Raw genomic sequence first — 22,117 nt, forward strand, 5'->3', positions numbered from 1 at the left:
GTAATGCTTGTGAATAATTTATGAATATATAATTTTAAATAATAATTTATGTAACTTTTCTTTAAAATAAATTAAATAATATTACCTGACAGTTTCAACTCTTTAAGCATTCGGACACAGGTAAATAATTAATATTTACAAAATAATAATAATAATTAGAACTATCGAAATATAATGATTATTTCGTATTGTTTTGAAGCACGATAAATGTTATTTGTTAGATAAAAAGTATTATTCAAGTTATTTCAACGTTATCTTTGAGTATGAAAAATTATTGAAACTATACAAGTAAAGAATTACTCAGACTTAAAAATATTACTGTCGTTAAAAGCTTCAATGGCATTAATGATTGTGGAAAAATGAAAGCTTATTACTTGAAAACGATAAGATATTTTTCATCGAAAAACAAAAATTAGAACAGATACAATTATTGATGAGGTCGACGATAATATTAAAAATAATTTTAAACTGCTAGAAAAATTTTTGATTAAAAAAAATTAATCTTTATATTTAAAAAAATAATGTATATTGTAAAAATAGTATTCGTATCCCTAAAAATAATTGCATTACTTCAAAAAATAAGAGTAATTATAAAGTTGAAATTTATTATATTTATTTTTTCAACATTAAACAATCATTTTGCAAATTAAATTAATTCTTGGAATAATCTTGATAATATTTTATTTGTATAAATTAAGAATAATAAAACAACAATTTACATCAATAATTCTACAGAAATTTGAAAAAAAAATATTTGTTCAGATGTTGCATTTGTTTTGAAATTAAAAAACCCGCCTATTCTGACGTCATAGACTGTTAGTACATTTTTATTTCACCAGGCGGCTGTGACATTTTGCATTTCGGAGAGTTCTTGCAGAATGTAAAATTGTAAAAAAAGTTATTCTTTTAATAAAATTAAATTATAAGTCATGAATTGAATATTTTTTGAAAACTTTTTTGATCTATTTCATCATTTTCTATGGAACTGTGTTAAATTAACTTACCGGTGTGTGCATTTTATGTGTGAACTCAATACACAAGTGTCAGTGTTTAAATTTTATTGTAAATAAACAAATAAAACATCATGTACAACTATTTTAATGAATATTCACAAACGTTTTTATGCAAATTAAATTTCAAAAATATGATGTACAATTTAATAAGTGTTAATACAATGCTATAAAGTAATTAAATTAACACGTACGACAGGTGAGCTTACAAGTACAAGTATATATCTCTGGACCTTTGACAGATTATTGAAATGGAACAAGTGATTATACTTTCGTAATCAGACATCCGGGGTATGCTTTGTATGCCAATCAAGTAGTAAAGGCAGACATTCGCAGTATGCTTGTGATTTTATGTTTATAATAAATATTTAGAATATTTAAGTGAAAATACCATCAAAATTAGCTTATTTTATTGCAAAACTTATGACAAAGAATTTTATTTTCAGATATCCAATGCCTAAATGCTAATTCTACTTCTGGAAAATTGAATTGAATTTTAAATTCTCGAATATGGCTCGAAGTCAAAAGTATGGAAATGAAACGCTTGATGCGTTAAACAAAGGATGTCTGGATCTTTACGACTCCATTGCCTGTGGACGAATTAGCATGCTAGTTCTTGTTAGTGCAATCACATGTTTTTTTATTATGATGAAAATAGTGAAGTATCATGCATACCGGCACGCTCAGATCCATCATTATGTGATTCTTTACGTATCAGTGATCCAATGTTTTGCTTGGTAAAGAATAATTATTTTTATCAAGGTTTTCTATCATAATGGCATTCATAAGAATACATCGATATTTGAATAATTCTTTTTCCATTTTATAGTGCCACAAGTTCCATATTTGGTATGAAGTATCCTCAGCTGGATTTTACCAATAGCTTCCTCAAACTACTTCAATTCATTTTAATATGCCACCTTCACTGGGCGGCAGCAGCTAGATCTCGACACCGAGATGACATTGTTCAACATGTTGTTAATCCTGTTCTTTGTCTCTACATGCTATATTGTACTACTGTCGTTCTCATGGGCATGGTAGATATTAGTGGGACATGGACAGAATGTTTACGTAAGTTCAAATATTGATTATTTTATTTTACAAATTGATGTTCAAGTACATTTTTTTCTATAAATAGCAGTAACTAATTAGAGTAGTAAAATTGAAGATGACATTTTGCTATGTTGAAATACTGGTTACTTTTATTTTTCGAGTTTGAAAGATAAGGTTAATCGATTTTTTTCTATCTCTTTTTCGTGTTTGTTTCGTCTACCAATTTATTGGCTTAGCTACTTGGATAACATCGAAATCTACTTATATATCTCGTGTTATAAAACAAGGCTTTCATTTAACGATAACAAACTACGACTTTTCGAAAAATATATTTCCAGCTACTTCGATTTAAAGTACCTGGTTCTACATGACATTAATGTAATCTAAAGTTGTTCAAAGAATCACAGTATCACTAGTTTATAAAAATAGAATGATTATTGAAGGTTAAAACATCACGTTGAATTTAAAAATTTATTTTTTTCTATTTATGCTGCTTAGACAATTTTATTATCCAAGTGGAATAATTTCATTATCTTTGCACCATTAATTATAATTAAATCTTTTCATTCATAAATAACTCCATTTGTACAATAATGCGTAAAAAATACGTCAGTATTATAGTTATCTGATTCTTTTATTTACTGACATAAAAATTTGCGTAATCTAGATTAAAGCTAAAACAGCGAATCAGTTTGTAAGTTTACGCGTAACTTTTTTATATCTTCAAAGAATTTATGTACATTAAATGATGCAATATTTTCAATCGTACGAATCATACGCAATTTCGATAAAAATATTAATTTCCAAAGATATAATTTTAATATCTCATAAATATTTATGACAGATCATCCGATAATATTGTCGTTGATATAATTAGAAGAAATTCTCAATTATTTTAAATTAATATAAAATTATGGAAATAGTTATCAATTTAATTTTTTCCAGGTCCTTATTGGCTAATGCTTTCAAGTGCTGATTTTATTGCTGTCCAAGTTTTTGCAATAGTTGCTCTTTATTTAACTCACAATAACAAACACTCGGCCATTTCAACTTTGATGTTGCCAACGATGAATTCACAAACAAGAGATTTATGGCTTGTTACAGCTGTCTACGAAGTGTCAGCTGTAGTTTCAGTTGTTTTTGATGCAGTCATGTCTTTTAGTGAGTATCTGACATGAATGATATGCATCTTAACAAAATGAATTTGATTATCATGAAACTTTGAATTTATCACAGTGGGTAGAGAAGTAACTGGATGTAGTGGAATTTATAATCACGTGCAAATCTACTACAGCTCTATCATTTTCTTAGTCATGGTTGTTAAGTATTTTCTCCCAACTTGGACATTACTTTGCGTCTTCCAACCTTCTAGAGTTAAATCACGTCCTTCAGAAGTTGCTTTAACTTCCCATTATAGCATGGTATGAAATCAATTTATTATTATAAAAAATCAATCCAAGAAATATTCGTCTCGTTAACAATTTTTCTCGTCTTCAGGATGGGGCTTGTTATAATCAATACAGAAGAATGTTCTTTGCTCGGAATCCAGATGGTCATACACCTGTTCCTTACCCGAGTATTCCATATCCAACAGAGTCCCCTCTGTATGGAAGCCTCGGTGATTTTTCATACACAGACAGTTCGCCTGATATCTCACCAACGGTTGCTCGTCTTTGGCCAGGAATAGATGATGAAACTTGCAGTGGTTTTGAGAAACATTTCATCAATGGTGACAGAATTAATATTGAAACTCAGCATAGAATGGATCAAAGTTGTCAAAACTTGGAACGTAGTTTGCAAATGAATATCAATGGTGATTTAGACAAGAAATCAATTATAAAGCATAAAAATTTAACACCGATCAACGAAGAAACTAGTAATGTACTCGATAGTCCTAGGGATTAAACTAAAATAATTGCAAAGTTACTCTTAAAATCAACACGATTTTTTTAATCTTAAAGAAAGTTTATCTTATTTTGGATGATATGAAGATTTCTTCATTGGCAGCTAATAAGCAATAAACTTTTTAAAACTTTCTCGAAATTGAGATAGTTGATTTAAAAGCATAGATCTTTTCTTATCATCCATGACACTGTTGTGATACACGAGATCATATAAGCACATTTTAATCTTTTAAATGAAAAAATAGATACATTAAGAAATCATTCATTAAGATAAACATTTTTTACGACGCAATGTCGTGTTGATGATGCGATTTAATAAAACGACAACATTTTTAACTTTACTGTAATAAGCAGAACACCGCAAAATATTTGTAGTTGACAAAATTGTCGTTATACGTACTCTTGATAATCATAAACTTATAAAAAAAATTCTGCCATCGATTGTCTTGCTCATAAATACGAATGGTGAAGAAACATTTAGTGATTTTTAAATCTAATCAATTAGTTATCGCTCATATTTTATAAAGTGATTAAGAAGAAATTATTAACATTTAATATCAGAATAATTAAGACAACTGAAAGCAGCTCAGTTGGCACGCGACTGTTTTAGACATCGCGTTATTTATAAGACTGTATTTATGAATGTTTTTGCTATACATACATAAAAAAACCAACTCATTAAGATTAAATTTTCCATCATAACAACTACAATCATAATCAAAATTTAATCTAATCAGTTTAGGTTGATTTTTTCGAACAGCTAATTAAAAATTAACATTGTCGATAAATGAGTTAGAAAACTCATAAATTAATTATAATTATAGTTTTAAAGACGTTTGTAGAATCGTACTAACATCATTTTAATTGCTGTGATGCAAATTATTTATCTAATTATTGAATTTTTATATTTCAAAAATCATTAATGGTTAAGTTATTGTTTAAATTTAAGTAGATACTCATAATTTTTAGAAATGATCTAAGAGACTCATATAGACATTAAATAACAATGGCTTGAATAGATTAACATAGATTAAATACTTATTTTAATGCAATAGAACAGTAGTTAACCATTAATAATTTTTTATTTTAATTATAATATTTATCATTGACATGGATCGAAAAAAAAATTGATAAAAATTATTCATTACACATTAATCGGTTGTGTGTGCCAAATTATCGAATTTCATATTCACATAAAATTGTCAATTTCGCATCAATCAATTTTCATATTTTCGAGAAACCAACGAATAAGTCATGGGATGATATTTAAATAATATAAGTATGCATTTATTATTACTAAAAATTTTAGATTTATTGTAAATGTTAAAATGCACTATAAATTGTTAAAAATATTTTAAATAATTAATATTCACTGATTTAAAATAATTTAAAATAGAATTATTATTGAATACTTATAAGTAAATTGTTAGTTTAAATGGAGAAGAAAATTTAATTATAACTTACTTTTTGTTTAAATACACTTGAGAAATAAGCGTAAATGGAACTAAAATAAATGTTTACGATGTGATAGTCTATATTGAGAGTTCGAAAAATCATAAGGAAAATTTGACAATCTTACAGACACTTTAGTAATTGAAAGAAATAATTATTAATATTTAAAATATTTTACAGAATTATCTGAGAAGTATCTTTTTGATGAAAAATGAAGCTAAAGTATAATATATTTTATTTCAATCGATTAGCTTAATTTAGTTCTTAAACTAATGCTATTGATATGAAGTTTAATAACAGTAAATAGCAGTCTTCTACTAGATATATTTTAAAATTAATGAAAAAGCAGCTTTTTAGAATTTCCTTGATTAATCAATTGCTGTGAACGTTAAGAAAAATTAGTTTTAATTCTCTGATTTCCTATTTCTTTTGACCTAAGACACTTTTCAAGTTGATATAACGAAAGGTCTTCCTTAAAGTTATTTTTCCTCATTCAACTTTATGCTTATTTTTTAAACATTGCCTTCTATCAATATTGATCATAAGTTATGATTGTTAATTGTTAATGAATCTCACATGTACTTTACCTTATTGTTAAGCAGAATGATTGAAGAAAATAATATAAACAATTAGAGAACAAAAAATTTATAACAAAAGTATAAAATAAATAAAAATTGGTTTTCGTGCCAAAAATAATAAATGGATTGTACAATTATGTATTAGCGATCTCAAAAATATTGTAATTGTAAAAAAAAATAACAAATGTAAAAAATTTTTACTTTTCGATAAGACAAGAAATGTCCAAAAATATTCAAACAAATATGATAAAGGTACATAAATACCAATATGCATTTAATATTATTATTACAAACTGTACTTGCAGAATTATTGTACATGTTTAATTGCACTTATAATTTGTAAATATTTATGTCATAAACCATAAGTTCAATAAATATTGCACTACCTTAGAAATTTTCTATTTTTAAATTTTGTATAAAGTAACAATATTTATCATCAAAATTTCCAGAATTTTGGTATCATCATACTGACAACCTCGATGACCTTAAATTTAACAAAAAAAAAAATTATCTCGAGTAAATGATTTCGTATTTAGATAGTTCAACTCGTTTTTTTTTCTTAAATATTTGTATAAATTCACATTCATATCTTGCTACATCCACGTGCCAATGTAATAAATGTAAACACTATCTAAATTAATTAAAACGATTATTAAAGGATAAAAATAATTGATAAAAAAATATTGCAGTAACATTAAAAAACATAAAATAAGAAACTTCAATATCAATAATAAACGTTTTAATCAAGATATATGTTTTTCATGATGAAATGATTCAATGTTATTTATTATTATAATTTTCATTTATTATTGTCAAATTTCTGATTAGTTATCATAAAAAAAAAAATTACACTGTGAAAGAAAAGAAAAATATTTAATTATTGAGACAAGTAGAATAATAACAACGAAAATGCATCAAGTTGATGGGATTGTTCTCGGTGTTGCTTGCATAAATATAATTATTCAGGGCAAAAGAATATAAAAAAAAAAAAAGAACAGAACAACATCTTTAGATGATTGTATAGTTATCAAAATCAACACACCATATTATCATGTATATATGTATATTTTTTCTTTTATGTAAATCAACTATTTCATCCCCACTAGCCTCACATATTTCTACTCTTTCCCTTCGTCTTCATTTTCCTATCTGTTATTTATACAATATATATTATTTATACAACTTATCTCTCATACGTCAAAATGACGATAAAAACAAATGTAAGAGAGAGGGAATCACCCAGGTCCTTCACTATCTTTTTCTTTTTCCTCACCGCACCCTCTTCTCCCAATCTCTGTTTATCTTCCATCCCCCTTCAATTAATAAAGTAAAGTATCAGAGAACACTTGATTTAAATTCATTATTCAACCGCAAGTGACAAGAAATTGACATACGAATTTGCTTTTCAATACTCTTCTGCTTACAATTTATAACGCTGTGACTACTTTTATTGTGTCCTTTCTTATTATATTTCTTACTTATTTTATTTTCTATTATTAAAATAAATTTTTACCTGTGTTGAATTATTGAACTTTTATTCAACATTGCAAGATTAATTTGCATTTATTTCAACAAACTTTTTGTTATATAATGAGCAAAGGATTGTTACAAGTTACTGAATTAATAATATTGAATCTTATTATTATTATTATTATTTAATCAAGGATTTTTTACTCTTCATCTTTTCATAACAATGGTTCAGTTAAAACGCAAGGTATGCACAATTACATTTTTCTCACATTTAATTATGAAAATGAATTTAAATTAGCGGCAAAATACGCGGGCTCAAACCCAACCCAACCTTGGTATATTTTTATAACCTAAATTTTTGGCTCACGTGTTGCGAAATGTCAACTTATTTTTGTGTGATTTGTATGAAAAAATTTTTTTTCATATCCTGAAAGCCAATGAACGTCTAGGAAAATGTTTAATTGAATATTATATTGGTGAACACAAATATATTTATTATAAAGTTTAAAATAGAATAATGTTAGAATCGTTATAAATACGTACTCTTTATTAGTTACATAATGAATCTGCAATTATAGTTTATGTTAGTTAAAATTATGATTAATTCAAATCAAAAGGTTCGTACATACATCAAAATTATATATAAAACTTGAAATAATTTAATTATATGCAGATTCTATCACGAGGAGGTTTGTTGAATCAACTAAAAAATGTGAGATTCAGTTCTTCTTTAAAAGTTCAAGATCAAGAACGTATCCAGCCAGAGCCAGAAAATTCTTTTAAGGTATTTATTTATGAGGAATATATTATTTATGTTAATTAAAGTATCTGACCTCTTTAATGAACTCATTATTTTTTTGAAAGTATGCAGATTTATCGGTTAGATTGGCCCCTCCGCATTTACTTCAACCCAAGCCTGATGTCAGGGATCTTGTGTTTGGTAAACATTTCACTGATCACATGTTTAAAGTTTTCTATCATGAAGATTTAGGAGGATGGCAATTGCCAGAAATTACTCCTTTGGAGAGTCTTGTTCTCCATCCTGCTACAAAAGCTCTTCATTATGCCGTTCAAGTAAGCAATTCATTGGAATTTATTTATCCACTTATTATTTAATCATTTTAAATTCGAGTTTAGACAATAAAGAACCGAGCTTGAAACTTAAACATTGTGTGTTTAGGTATTCGAAGGCATGAAAGCCTACCGTGGTAAGGATGGAAAAATTCGGTTGTTCCGTCCTGAATTAAATATGGAAAGGTTGAACCGATCATCCCATAGGTTGGGTCTACCAATGTTTAATGGAACAGAATTCATTAAATGTTTGAGGAGGCTAGTTGGTATAGATCAAGAGTGGGTACCACATTGTGAAACTGCCAGTCTCTACATAAGACCTACAATCATCGGTGTAGATGTAAGTATTATTAATAAGGATTTTGCAATCGAAGAACAATAAGAGAAACGAGCAAAGGTTAATAAAGATATATCTCAAGTAATATAAACTATTTGCCATAAGTAAAAAACATTAAAGGATAGTGATAATATCAGATGATGCATATAAATTAAAATACAAGAAGATATCTAGAAGACAAAGAATATTATTGTAAATTTATTTTCACACTGATTTTAATGGATTTATATAATGTTAAATAACTCAGTTTTTCAGAATGAAAATGATTATTTTAATTTTCATAATATTATCGCTATCATTCAAAAATATCTGCCAATGTCTTAAAAATTTTCATCATATTAACTGACGCAATGAGACTTGTAATGTCACTTGATTATGCCGGTTCTCGCGGAAGACCTGAGGTCACATGAGATAGTTACGGGCCAAGTGATTAAAAAAAAAAAAATAATAAATAAATTGATGAATAAAAAGTTTATAAAGGATGCATAGATTGAACTTTTAATATATATTTAATATTATTACAGCCTACATTAGGAGTTGCATCATCCCAATCAGCACTCTTCTACACGATCCTGTGTCCGGTTGGATCCTACTTCCACAATGCATCTACGCAAGAGGGTATATCGTTGCTAGCAGATCCGAATTATACCAGAGCATGGCCTGGAGGTTGCGGAGATCGTAAAGTTGGTAGTAATTATGGGCCAACGATTCACGTTCAAGAAAAGGCTTCAGAAAAAGGTCTTCAACAAGTTCTATGGCTATACGGTCAAGATATGCAAGTTACAGAAGCTGGTACCATGAATATCTTTATGGTTATCATGAATGAAGATGGAGGTAATTGAAAATATTAAATAATTTGATTCTTTTGCGAGAATAGTTCATAATAAAATTTAAAAATATTTGGTAATTAATTAAATTATTAAAAATATAAATATAAATTTTTAATTACAGAAAAAGAATTAATTACTCCACCGTTAAATGGACTCATTCTTCCTGGAATTACTAGAATGTCAATTCTAGAACTCGCTCGGGAGTGGAACCAGTTCAAAGTAACTGAAAGAATCATCACTATGGAAGAAGTGTGTCGTTTAATATCAGAAAAGAGGGTGAGCAATGCAACATCATTATTATAATGATTATTTTCGTGATTAGAAATAGAGTAAACGAGAATAATGAAGATGAAAAGCTTAGTATTATTTAATTAATAAATCTTCGTCCACGCCCCTGAACAATGGATCACTGTCGCTGACATTTATGCAAAAATCTTGACACGTCTGATAACATTATTGACTTCATAACATCCATGTTATTCACACAATATATACAAGCTTATTTGTTTTATCGAATTTGCGAGAAGAAAAGAGAATACATAAAAAAAATTCACTACATCATGAGTATTTAATTTTTTGTGCAGTTGCTGGAAATGTTTGGAGCTGGAACAGCATGTGTAATTGGTCCTATCTCACATATCGACTTCATGGATCGACCTCTTCATATACCAACGTTGGAACAATCAAATCCAATATATGAAACGCTTTTAAAAACTTTTATGGATATCCAATATGGATACATACCTAATCATCCTTGGGCGTTGGAGATCGATTAACATTGGAAAGAGTCGCTGTCAACATTTAGATAATATTGTTTTTTTATTAAGTTGTTGATCCGGCATATTCTGGATTAGCCATATATTTATGAATTTAGCATAAGTAAAATGAAGATGTATAGATATATATTTTCACCGTTATTTGTTACTATTGTTTTTGTTATTGTTATTTTTTTAAGTGAAGAGAATGATGAGTTTTACAAGTAGAAAAAATTGTAAATATTATTGATTATAATAGATGATATACTTAATCAAAATTGTAAATAAGGCTACTTATCGTTTAACAAAATGTTTATACATTTTCTTAAATTTTACAAATATTTGTTGTTGTCATTCTCTATTTTTTTGCATTGAACTTGACTGAATATTTCCAAATACTCAAGTTTTTACTATTACCTCTGAATTTTTTTTTTTTACTTGCTATGTGTATTTTAGATAAATAAATTGACGAGATTTTGCAAAAAAATTTATTTTTTGATATTGCAACAGTAAATGTGAATTTCGACAATCAATTTCCAAATATCACTTCACTATTTACTGTTTACTATAATTATTAATTATTTTACGAATTTTTTGCATTATTTATCTCGGTTTTTAAATCCTGGAGGAATTAAAAAATTCATTAGTGGGCTGATCAACGTCCTCGAATTAGAGGACACCAAGGAGGTCGATGATTGGTTTGATCTGTATAGTAAATTGAACGCGCAAACATGGCGCAGATGATGAGGTGTAGAGTTAATCTCTCTACTCTCAAAAACTCTTATAATTTAGTGTCACGAATAGTTTTACCAGTTAAATATCAAAGATCATGTTTCCATACAAGTTGGCTTTTAAATGGTATGAATTCAATTAAAAAATCGTTTATTTTTGTTGATTGACAATTATTTTGAGGTTAGACATTTTATTTAGCGTTAAAAGTCTATTTTTAACTTAAATATTTAATTAAATTGGTAAAAAATAAAATAATAAACTTCTTTTATGATTAAATTTTTGATTTATAGAATAAAACCTTCCTATACTAACTTTTAATTAGACCATTAGAATTTTGATTTGGTTATGCAATCGAATTTACTATTGAATCCGTCAAAATGTTACAACGTTATTGAAGATATCTCGTATATAAAATATCTCCTATAGTTGTTTACTTATTTTATAGTCAAAGGAAAAGAAATTCTTATGCCTTCTTTATCACCAACGATGGAAACTGGCACCATAGTAAAATGGATAAAAAAAGAAGGAGATCCTATACAACCAGGTGATGCATTGGCAGATATTCAAACTGATAAAGCTGTTATGACTTTTGAAATAGAAGAGGAGAGTATTCTGGCTAAAATTATTGTAAGTTACTTTATTCACAATTTAAAATTTTCTTCTTCATCTACAAAATAGACTTTAAAATTTAAATGTCAAGGTGCCTGAAGGAACTAAAGATATCAAAGTTGGAACACTCATTGCTCTTTCTGTAGAACCTGATGAAGACTGGAAATCAGTCGAAATGCCTGATGGAGCTGGCGCATCAACATCTCCAGCATCATCATCTGCAGCACCAGCTGAAAGTGCTGGTGTTAGTGCTGAAGCTGCTGAGCCTCCTCCTGGCCAGTAAGTAATAATAAAGAAAGTCTTATCTAAATTCGTTGGGTATATAATTGATTATTCATTTTTTAGGGTAAATGTAGCAATGCCAGCTCTTTCACCTACTATGACATCAGGAACAATTGTGAAATGGCTGAAAAAAGAAGGAGATGAAATTAATCCAGGAGATGCAGTTGCAGAAATCCAAACTGATAAAGCTGTGATGACATTTGAAATGGATGAAGAGGCTATTCTAGCTAAACTTCTCGTGAGTAAATAAAAATACTTGATAAAAAAAACCAGCTACATACTTATATGCATAAACATTTCAGGTTGAGGAAGGAGCTCAAGTAGAAGTTGGTCAGTTAATAGCTGTGACCGTAGAAAAAGGAATGGATTGGAAATCTGCAGTCATTCCAACAGCAACCAAACCTGCAGCCAAAGCTTCATCAAGTGCTGCAGCGCCTGCACCAGCAGCCAAGTCTTCATCAGCTGCTCCTAGAGGAGGTCAACCTCCACCAAGTGGACAGTAAATATTCGAAATTTGAATAATCATTTAGTCATATAACAAATTGTTCAATATAAATTTTTTTAGAGTGTATGGTTTAGCTGTAAAACGACTTTTAGAAGAATATGGGCTTAGCTCCGGCTCTATTAAAGGAACTGGACGTCCAAACCGATTATTAAAAAGTGATGTTTTAAATTATATTCAAACTAATAATATTCAGCGAGTACCTCCAAAATCAGGTATACTAAAATCATTGCAATTCTAACTTTCCAAACGGCTGCTCTCTAATCTAAATATTATTCTATAGCTGATGAACCTTCGAAAACAGCTGTTGGTGCTCCATCCCCAGCTTCAAAGGCTACAACACAAGCTAGAGCACCACCAAAATCTGGTCCTTCAACATATAAAGATCTTGAAGTATCAAATATTCGAGCGGTTATAGCCAAACGTCTAGGAGAATCAAAAGTATGTTAAAAATTATCATAACAATCTGAAGAATCTAAGAATAAATTATTTATTTTTCTGACGTATCATTGCAGAGCGTAATACCTCATTCTTACGCGACTGTTGACATAAATATTGACAAACTTAACGAATTACGTGGTAATCTCAAAGCGGAAAACGTTAAAGTGTCTGTGAATGACTTCGTTACCAAAGCAGTAGCTCATGCACTTCTTCAGTGCCCTGACGTCAATACTCTATACCAAAATGGCCAAGTAAATAATAACTACTTTTTATGTTTAACATGACATAATTTAAATTAAATATACTATTATTCACTGATGTTATATACTTTTAGATTGTACGAATGCAAAATATTGATGTATCTGTCGCAGTTTCAACTCCTTCAGGTCTTATTACTCCAATTGTTTTTAATACGACAGCAAAAAGTATAACAGAAATATCAAATGACGTGAAAACACTAGCTGGTAAAGCACGTGAGGGTACTCTTAAACCAAATGAATTTCAGGGTGGAACCTTTACGTGAGTGATAAATTAATTGAATAATTGTATATTAATATTAACTTTTATTAGATGATTTATTAGTTCACTGATCTTCCTCAAGGGTCAATGAAACATTGTAAAACCTCGAGGGGTCAACATATTTTTTCTCTATGAGTATTTTTTATTTAATCAATTTAATATATTTCAGAATTTCGAATCTTGGAATGTTTGGAATAAAAGAATTTTCTGCTATCATAAACCCTCCTCAAACGGCTATTCTCGCTGTTGGAACTGGTCGTGATGTTTTAGGTAAATAATTTTATAGTTGATTAACTCGATTAACTCTTCCAATTAATCAATTACGTATATCTTTATCAGATACTACTCTCAGGAAGAAATCGATGATGACGGCTACCTTATCTTACGATAGTAGAGCTATTGATGAAGACCAAGCAGCAAATTTCTTATCAATCTTGAGATCAATGCTGGAAGATCCATCATTTCTGGTGATCAATAAAGGCCAGCAGGCAATGCGACATAAACGTGAATGATCAGTGAGTTGAATAGAATGATTGTAATGGTATTGAACGGGCTTTCTCAATTATGATTCTAGAATCGTTTACCGCTTCCAGTAATCTCTGAAATGACGTCAAGACATGTCTCATACTGCCAAGCTCACAAAGAAACTGTACAAATATAATTTAATAAGAAAAACTATAAAAAGCTAGGAATGCTTTTGATGTTATTGGATGAAGTTGCTGAGGTGCTGGAGTTGAATTCTCTAATAAAAAAATGAGTAGACTGGATAATTAATTGTAATAAATTATTAAATGCGTAAATTAATTGATTAGTACAATTAATTACGCTACTTGCAAATTTATAAATAAATAAATACAATTGTTGCTATTAAATAAACCAAAAATAAGTTATTTGGGGATAATTAATACTTCCTCAAACTATTGAATCATCATACTGACGTAGTAGTCAGGGCTAATTAGAATGTAAACCACGGCTGCGTCTTGTAAATAAAATATTTATTGACCACAACTACCTTGAGTGATTTTTAATTTGACCAACGACATTTGCTGTTCAATTAGATGTGACCTTAAATATTATAGCCCAGCAAACGTATTATATTACTTTAACAGATGTTATACTTTTTTCCTTTTAATCACGCAGGATTTTAGAATATTGATAAGATATTAAAAGTGAAATTTCCTTGATAAAATTAAATGAGTTCATGCAATATGAATGATAAGCAAATAGAAATATAGAACGATTGTATTGATTAATTTATGATAAAAAAACGTTGATGGTGAAAAATTGATTATTTAATTCAATACAAATTTATAAATATAATATATATATACAATTTACTACATTAATTATTAAATGTGTATTTGATTGAGCAATATAAAATGCTCTTAGGCACAAGTTAAAACATACAAATTGATTGTATAAATGTTTATAAAACTAGTGATGTATATTTTGCTTAACTTTATTAAAAACGCTTGGTCCTCTCACTTAATACTTTTGCTTAATGCAAAATTTTTTGGTTTAATTGATATATTTTATCTATCGAAAAATATATGTCAAAATTGCAACAATTTTTTATAAAAATCTTAACTACTATTATCGGTTTATATTATTAAAATAGACTGGATTGATTTTGAAAAGATTTATATAAATAGAAAAAAAATTTCCCATTTTTATATTTTATCGCAATTGGCACTTCGATGAATTCTCGTATAAGTACGATTTTTTTTTTTTAATAATCACATGACAATTAATTGACAATTAAACAAAATTGGTTTACAAATTCCACTTGTCATCCGGATAGTCATTATAATAATTGCCTTACAGGAATAATCAATTGATCAAAATGTTTTTTGAAGAAGTCGCTGAGCGGTTCGAATAAGTGGTGTAAGTGTTGATAGTTTAGCACAATTTTCTAAAAAAGGATGTGCAAGTAATTCATCAGCATCAGCTCGTTCATCAACTTCAACTGTGAGACATCTTTCCAAAAAATTTTGTAATGTAGGACTAAGCGTATCCCATCGAGGAATCGATGGTCGTCCAATAGCAGCAATTAAATACAACGCTCGAAGATGTGATTCTTTTAAGTAAGGTGGTTCACCTTCAATCATTTCGATTGCCATAATGCCTAAAGACCAGATGTCAACTTTTTTTCCATACTGTTTTCTTGTGACAACTTCAGGAGCCATCCAATAGGGAGTCCCTACCATCGTTTGTCGTTTTTCATCTCCTTCAATATTAGCACAAAATCCAAAGTCAGTTACTTTCACAGTACCATTCATTCCCAAAAGAACATTGTCAGACTTAATATCTCGATGAATAATTCCTTTAGAATGCAAAAAGCTAATTGCTTTCAATACTTCTCGGCATACTGCTGCAATCTGAGCTTCTTTCATCACAGTTTCAGTCACCACATCGGTAAGAGCACCACCTTCTAAGAGTTCCATTACAACCCAGAGATGTTCATCAAGTAAATAAGCATCCAGAAAATTGACAAGGTTTGGATGATGAAACTCCTTCAATACTTTTATCTCTGTAAGGATTAATCCTTTCTTTTGCTGCTTAGCTAAATCAATATCTTTTATTGCTACCCTTTGGTTTTCAATTAAATCAGTAGCAATAAATACTTTTCCAGAAGCACCAGCTCCAACTTCTCTTGTTAGTTCAAAGCGTCTATTCGGATCACCAGGTTGGCAAATCTTTCTCAACTCTTCATAGACTTCTTCATCATTCATGCGTCCTACAGAACATGAAGTTTTCCTACGTAAAACAGGACTCTCTTCTTCATTAATTTCCTTGTCTTCTCCAAAATTATTGTCATCTATTTGGTATGAGTTGAGATCTTCTAAAATTTCTGTGAGAGTCTTCTCTACTCGTTCTATACGCTTTCTAGGTGCTGGTTTTGGTGGTTTCTTCAATTGTGGAGGTAACTCAGGTAATCTTTGAACTTGACTATCAGTTGAACTAGCAGAGTTGGAGCAGTCTGAGTCACCGGACTGATATTTCTTCGCTAAGATCTTATCAATTTCTTGTGACTCCTCTTTGATTAAATCTTCTGTAACAAGAGGCTTAAATACTTCTTCTTGAGGTTTCCTCTTAATTGAATAATTGTAGAATTTGATTGCTTGAAGGGCTGCGTCTGGATGAGAATCTTGCTCTGATTTAGATATTTGAGTGTTGAGTAAACGTATCCAAGGATCAGGTAATCCTTCTAGTTGTCCAGTTTCGGCATTTTTAATGACGTGAAATTTATGTGAAACATTGGTTGGAGGTCCAATCTCCCCAACAACGTTGTCTATTGGAGGAGTTTTCTTCTTAGAGAAGAACTTGGTTATGCTAAGACTCATTTTAGCATGAATTTTTGTTATTTTATGGCGCTCCGTTTTGGGAGAATTATTTCCTTCCGGTGAATAATGACAGAGACAGCGCGTTAGCAACAATATCTTGCGTTCGAAGCCTTGGAGTAAGAAAGATAAAACACCCTTCCTATATAAATGACTACAAAAGACACGTTCCACTGATGATCACACCCATTCTTTGTACTTAGAATATAACTAAACAACGCCCTTGCGAACTTAACCACAAAAATGATTTATGTATTTGGCGAACTTGATTTCTTTTCACGCCCATGTGTTATTTAAAAGCCGTCAACGTGTTCACGTTTTCTACTGCTTTATTCTATGATGATTCTTCCAAATGATTTATCCATCAAGGTGTTATTTACAACTTTGCTATGTATATCCAATTGACACTCGAATAAATACGACATAGAATTGTCGTTATTGTATACATATACACATTCACTTACAATACTTGTTGCGCACTCTTCCTTATCTCAGCTCGTAATACACGTATGGAAATGAGCACAAGATGATCCCCTGCTGTTCTTCACAATAAATTGCACTACCACACACAAAAAAATTATCAACAATTCTATTCGGAGGTGCTGCTCTCTTGCGGACATATTGGGAATCATATTGGTACATTTTTATTACCAACTTGAATTGGCGGTTATTGTTGGTATAATAAATTTATGAAAAAAGAATGTTTTTATTCTATGTGTAATTTTGTAATTTGAAACGCTCTATTGAATACATAAATAGTCAATTGATAGTTCTTTGTGCATTTTTATCGAAAACATTGATTTTTCGAATACATGTATTTTATACAATCATCCAATCAAATTATGTTACCTTGAAAAAACGTTTGATATAAACAAACAAAAAATTTCAATTACACAAAAGACAACAATGATGATAAAGAAATAGTTTTATGTTTTCGTTTATTAATATAATTATCAGCATTTTACATAATTACAATTTTATGCTAAATTTATTTTCGTTGATAATCTGGACAACTTTCTTGCTGAAGATTTAATCAAAGCTCAATTTTAAGAGGACGATTTTTATTTCTTCATTTTTGACGATGTTATGTTCACCATTTATATTCTGATTCTAAAGTGATAAATTTTTTAGCTAGAAGAGTCGGCATGATTTAAAAATTGAAGAATAATTCTTCTATTAGACTTTTATTTTATGGCATTTTTATTATAACCACAGAACAAGTTTGTGCTAATTATTTTTTGAAAGAAGTTAAATTAAATGTTTTATCTGGTAAGTACAGTCAAAAATATTGCAAAAAATATTCTCTACATTTTTGTAATTTATGACATTTTTATCACGATAGGCTAACATAGAGAAAATAATGACCACTTATTCTGAAGTCAGAATTATCAATAATGTTGTAAATTATCGAGTTTTTTACTATCATAAACATGCCGACAACAGTTAAAAGAAGAATTTTTCCTGAATGCAACTTTATGATTGAGATTTAAATTTATTTTATTACCATAAGGAAAAATATTTATAAAAATCTAATCAAAGGGTTGCTAATAAGATGTACGAATTGTCGGATGAAAGAGACATCAGTAAAATAGTCACGAAGATGAAAACAAAACTAACATTTTGTTTAACGGTAATGAAGATTCATGAGTAATTTATTAATGTATCTCTTTGGTTTGATCATGCTTGGTGGTACTGAATTGTAAATGGTAAAAAACAACAAGTACAAAGAGGAATTCCGGTGATATCAAGGTAAAGAAGAGCATTAAGCACACTGCCAGTGAATATTATTAGTATTGTCAAGAACCGAGTTCTTATATAAACAGACTCCTGCGATCAACTCTTTTACTTGTGAATTTGCTCTCGTCTAGAGATCCTTTGGAGTATTTTTGAAATCATCTCCAACCAAATTACTGAGGAGTTCCAATACCTTGGAAGCCTAACAACGTAGTTTGCCTTTAAAACAGCGATAATTATCATTTACTGTTTTCTTGTTTACTTTATAATTTTCGTTAATAACATACTGCACTTATTAGCTATAACTTCAAAGTTCTTATCGTGCTATGTTACAATAAAAACATTAACCATTGTGGTTAACTTAGTTTAATATCCACATAAAAATCAATTGAGTAATAAAGTTCAGTAAAAGTGATTGTGCCGTCAAAAAATTTTTAAGTGCATTATTTTGCCAGACTGCATCGAAGGAATATATGAAGGACTTTATGATCTCATGTGAGGTCATAGAGGGATCGATCTGCAGATGAATAAAAAAGATCCATGAAAGTGGGGAAGATCCATGAAGGTGTTTCTAAAAGATCGGCACGAATCTGTTCGAAAAAAGCTTAAAGCAAATCGCAGTCTTTATCAACGATTCACTGTTGCAGGCTGGAAAATTAATCTCTCTGCAATTTTTATTACCCATCATTATCATAATTTTCCCGAATAATTAAGTGCTAATTATTTTAAAGAATGAAACATATTTCATTGTTTATTTTAGTATGTATTTTTCCGGTAAATGTTCTGTGCCTAGGCTTTTTACGTGAATTATTATTCCCACGAAATCCAGTTCTTCATCGATCAAGCCATTATGATCGAACTAGAACAACTGATGATGATACAGTATTGGATTTTGTGAGTATTAGTTTTATTCATAAATAATTTTATGTAAATAATTATCATTTCAAATTAATCCGATAAAGCTTGATCACGTATTATATTTTTTATTATTCTATTTATTCTGCTATGACAATGCTCGAATTGTAATAATAGGAAGTAATCAATTGATAATGGTAAAGCAATACATTAAATTGGTTATCTAAGCAACGATTAATTTAAGTAGAAAAATACAGTTCAAGGAATCGATGACTAATCTGATAGATATTTTATAAGTTTAAAGAGTTTTTTGTACCGTAAAAACAATGCTTCCAAATATCTTAATTAATTATACTATAATTTTCTTGTCAATACGGTAAATTAATTTTGAGTATTTATTTTTATCATATGACCTTATTATAATATAATAGATTAATTTTTATCCAATTAGGACGTTTAATAATAAAACGATGATTCTCTGCTCTTTTATCCTTTTATTGATAATAAATAATTTAATTTACGATCGTATAATACAATCATGACAATATAGTCAAACAACTATACTAGATTTTACCTCATAGCTGAGAATTATTTATTCAATTTTTTAGATAGGACTAGTTGAAAAGCATGGATATCCTGCTGAAGAACATCATTTGACAACTGAAGACGGATACAAACTGACCTTTCACAGGATACCCGGTAGTCCGAAATCACCACCGAGGAGTGGGAAGCCAATCGTTTTTTGTCAACATGGATTATTGGGCTCATCTGATTATTGGGTTCTTTTAGGACCTAACAAAGACCTTGGTAATATTTCATTTTTTCATTTTAGTTTCAAAAAAATATTTGCATACATTTTGAATATTTACAAATTATGATGAAATGTCATGATAAGTTTATAAGTTATGATTTTATTTCCTACTTTAAATAATAAATGCTTTTTGACACTTTTGATTGTGAAGTTTTATCCAAATAAAATTCACAACTTTCATGAGTTCAAGGTAATCAAGTGGTATGACTTTGAACGGAAAAAAATCTATCAGTAGTACTGTGCCCAACAAGCCACAACTTTTAATGAGAACATGAGCCTTGACTTAACATTTTTTCTTTATTTACTAGCATTTATCTTAGCTGATGAAGGATACGATATCTGGCTTAGCAATGTCAGGGGCAATACTTACTGTCGATCTCATGAAGAGCTCTCACCAACAAGTTCGCAATTTTGGAGTTTCAGGTATGATAAAAAATAGTCAACAAAAGAATTGAGTTCTTGACCTATTCAATCAATGCATCAAGATCTCCCTTCAACTATTGCATGTTTAAAGATAGCTTGACGAAGGTATCGTGTCTTGTAATTATTTATTTATATTATTTTTTACAGCTATCATGAGATCGCACTATATGATTTACCTGCAATGATTGACTATGCACTAAATGTGACTAATGAAAAAATGCTTTACTATATTGGTCATTCAATGGGGACGACCATGAGTTATGTTCTACTCTCGACTAAATTGGATTATAATGATAAAATAAGGTTGGCCATAAATTTAGCTCCAGTTGCATTTTGGAAATCTCTTCCTAAAGATAATCCTTATTATGCTCTTATCGAAAATTATTCTGAAATTAAGGTACATATTTTAAATATTAAACTATAGTTGTATAAAAATCATTCAAAAAATTCAAAAATATTTCAGAGATTTTTCGAAAATAATCAAATTTATGACCTATTTGCTCTAACAACTAATAGCGCTAGAATAGGAAAAGGTCTTTGCAGTGATAATATGATTACTCAACAAGCATGTATTGCACTAATTTTCCATTTCTCAGGCGCAAGTCCAAAACAACTTAATTCTGTATGTATAAAAACTTGTTACAATAACATAGGAATAAGTTTCAAGCAAAATTTTCATTCATTTATTTTACAGACACTTTTACCTCACATATTATCTTATGTTCCTGCTGGTGCATCGGTTCAAACTGTTGAACATTATGGACAGAATATGAAATTTAGTAAGCTTCATTCAACTCAGATTGGAACTTGAGTTATTAATAAATAATTTTGTTAATAAATGATTGATGTCAATTATAGAATCGTTCACACAATATGATTATGGTTATCCATTAAACTTCAAAATTTACGGCAAAAAAAAACCTCCAATATATGATGTCAAGAAGATAACTGCTAAAATAGCAATTTTATATTCAGAAAATGATCCTCTAGTAATCGAAGAGGTAAGTTCTTTGCTTAAAATATTTTGAAAAAGATTTTATTGATAAAAATAAAAATAATAATATATTTAATTATTTTTAGAACGTTCAAGAATTGGTAAAAAAATTGCAAAATCTTGTATTCAAGAGAAAAGTTCCATTTAAAAGTTTTAATCATTTAGATTTTATTTGGGCTAAAGATGCCAAATACTTAGTATATGATACAATAATAGACCTCTTGTCTCAGTATTAATAATTTAAAAAACATTCAAACTTAGTAAATAAAATAGTTCTTTATTGAAAGTACTTGTTATAAATCAATCAATTTTTAGCTCTATATAAATCATAAAAAATTAATTACGCTGCCTGATGTTTTATTAATATTACCAATAATGTAACACAATTTATTCATTCTTAGCATATTTCACGAT

At 29.1% G+C, this 22,117-nt stretch overlaps 5 protein-coding genes across 10 annotated transcripts; 4 read left to right on the forward strand and 1 right to left on the reverse strand.

Annotated features, from left to right (window-relative positions):
* The first annotated feature begins 59 nt into the window (after positions 1-59).
* On the forward strand, positions 60-6,318 carry LOC118074663 (uncharacterized). 3 transcript variants are annotated; one of them, XM_035096070.1, is made up of 6 exons: positions 60-120; positions 1,457-1,747; positions 1,840-2,081; positions 3,009-3,224; positions 3,300-3,484; positions 3,561-6,318. In XM_035096070.1, the coding sequence occupies exons 2-6, from the start codon at positions 1,521-1,523 to the stop codon at positions 3,966-3,968; spliced, it is 1,278 nt and encodes a 425-aa protein (XP_034951961.1). In that variant the 5' UTR covers positions 60-120; positions 1,457-1,520; the 3' UTR covers positions 3,969-6,318. The 3 variants fall into 3 exon arrangements, with proteins under 3 accessions (XP_034951961.1, XP_034951959.1, XP_034951960.1); XM_035096068.1 differs by lacking the exon at positions 60-120 and adding an exon at positions 840-1,209; XM_035096069.1 differs by lacking the exon at positions 60-120 and adding an exon at positions 1,210-1,345.
* A 1,035-nt stretch (positions 6,319-7,353) lies between these two features.
* On the forward strand, positions 7,354-10,898 carry Bcat (Branched chain amino acid transaminase). 3 transcript variants are annotated; one of them, XM_035096082.1, is made up of 7 exons: positions 7,354-7,711; positions 8,141-8,251; positions 8,332-8,541; positions 8,648-8,878; positions 9,400-9,709; positions 9,827-9,981; positions 10,290-10,897. In XM_035096082.1, the coding sequence occupies exons 1-7, from the start codon at positions 7,691-7,693 to the stop codon at positions 10,479-10,481; spliced, it is 1,230 nt and encodes a 409-aa protein (XP_034951973.1). In that variant the 5' UTR covers positions 7,354-7,690; the 3' UTR covers positions 10,482-10,897. The 3 variants fall into 3 exon arrangements, with proteins under 3 accessions (XP_034951973.1, XP_034951974.1, XP_034951972.1); XM_035096083.1 differs by lacking the exon at positions 7,354-7,711 and adding an exon at positions 7,925-7,943 and having other exon boundaries at positions 10,290-10,894; XM_035096081.1 differs by lacking the exon at positions 7,354-7,711 and adding an exon at positions 7,948-8,084 and having other exon boundaries at positions 10,290-10,898.
* Positions 10,899-11,031: 133 nt separating this feature from the next.
* LOC118074667 (dihydrolipoyllysine-residue acetyltransferase component of pyruvate dehydrogenase complex, mitochondrial-like) lies at positions 11,032-14,553 on the forward strand. 2 transcript variants are annotated; one of them, XM_035096078.1, is made up of 12 exons: positions 11,032-11,318; positions 11,638-11,819; positions 11,893-12,080; positions 12,147-12,321; positions 12,386-12,582; positions 12,649-12,800; positions 12,869-13,026; positions 13,101-13,277; positions 13,361-13,545; positions 13,715-13,815; positions 13,885-14,060; positions 14,120-14,553. In XM_035096078.1, exons 1-11 carry the CDS (start codon positions 11,192-11,194, stop codon positions 14,055-14,057), a joined length of 1,815 nt encoding a protein of 604 aa, XP_034951969.1. In that variant the 5' UTR covers positions 11,032-11,191; the 3' UTR covers positions 14,058-14,060; positions 14,120-14,553. The 2 variants fall into 2 exon arrangements, with proteins under 2 accessions (XP_034951969.1, XP_034951968.1); XM_035096077.1 differs by having other exon boundaries at positions 11,034-11,318; positions 14,139-14,553.
* A 343-nt stretch (positions 14,554-14,896) lies between these two features.
* On the reverse strand, positions 14,897-17,438 carry Pak3 (p21 (RAC1) activated kinase 3). Its single transcript, XM_035096079.1, has one exon. The coding sequence runs from the start codon at positions 16,887-16,889 to the stop codon at positions 15,384-15,386; it is 1,506 nt and encodes a 501-aa protein (XP_034951970.1). The 5' UTR covers positions 16,890-17,438; the 3' UTR covers positions 14,897-15,383.
* A 1,162-nt stretch (positions 17,439-18,600) lies between these two features.
* Positions 18,601-21,958, forward strand: LOC118074901 (lipase 3-like). Its single transcript, XM_035096445.1, has 8 exons — positions 18,601-19,514; positions 20,084-20,282; positions 20,595-20,709; positions 20,857-21,106; positions 21,173-21,331; positions 21,404-21,488; positions 21,568-21,710; positions 21,790-21,958. The coding sequence occupies exons 1-8, from the start codon at positions 19,353-19,355 to the stop codon at positions 21,937-21,939; spliced, it is 1,263 nt and encodes a 420-aa protein (XP_034952336.1). The 5' UTR covers positions 18,601-19,352; the 3' UTR covers positions 21,940-21,958.
* The last annotated feature ends 159 nt before the right edge of the window (positions 21,959-22,117 follow it).

The sequence above is a fragment of the Chelonus insularis genome, unplaced genomic scaffold (assembly GCF_013357705.1).
Source record: "Chelonus insularis isolate UGA/USDA-ARS -01 unplaced genomic scaffold, ASM1335770v1 contig_139_pilon, whole genome shotgun sequence".
NCBI lineage: Eukaryota > Metazoa > Arthropoda > Insecta > Hymenoptera > Braconidae > Chelonus > Chelonus insularis.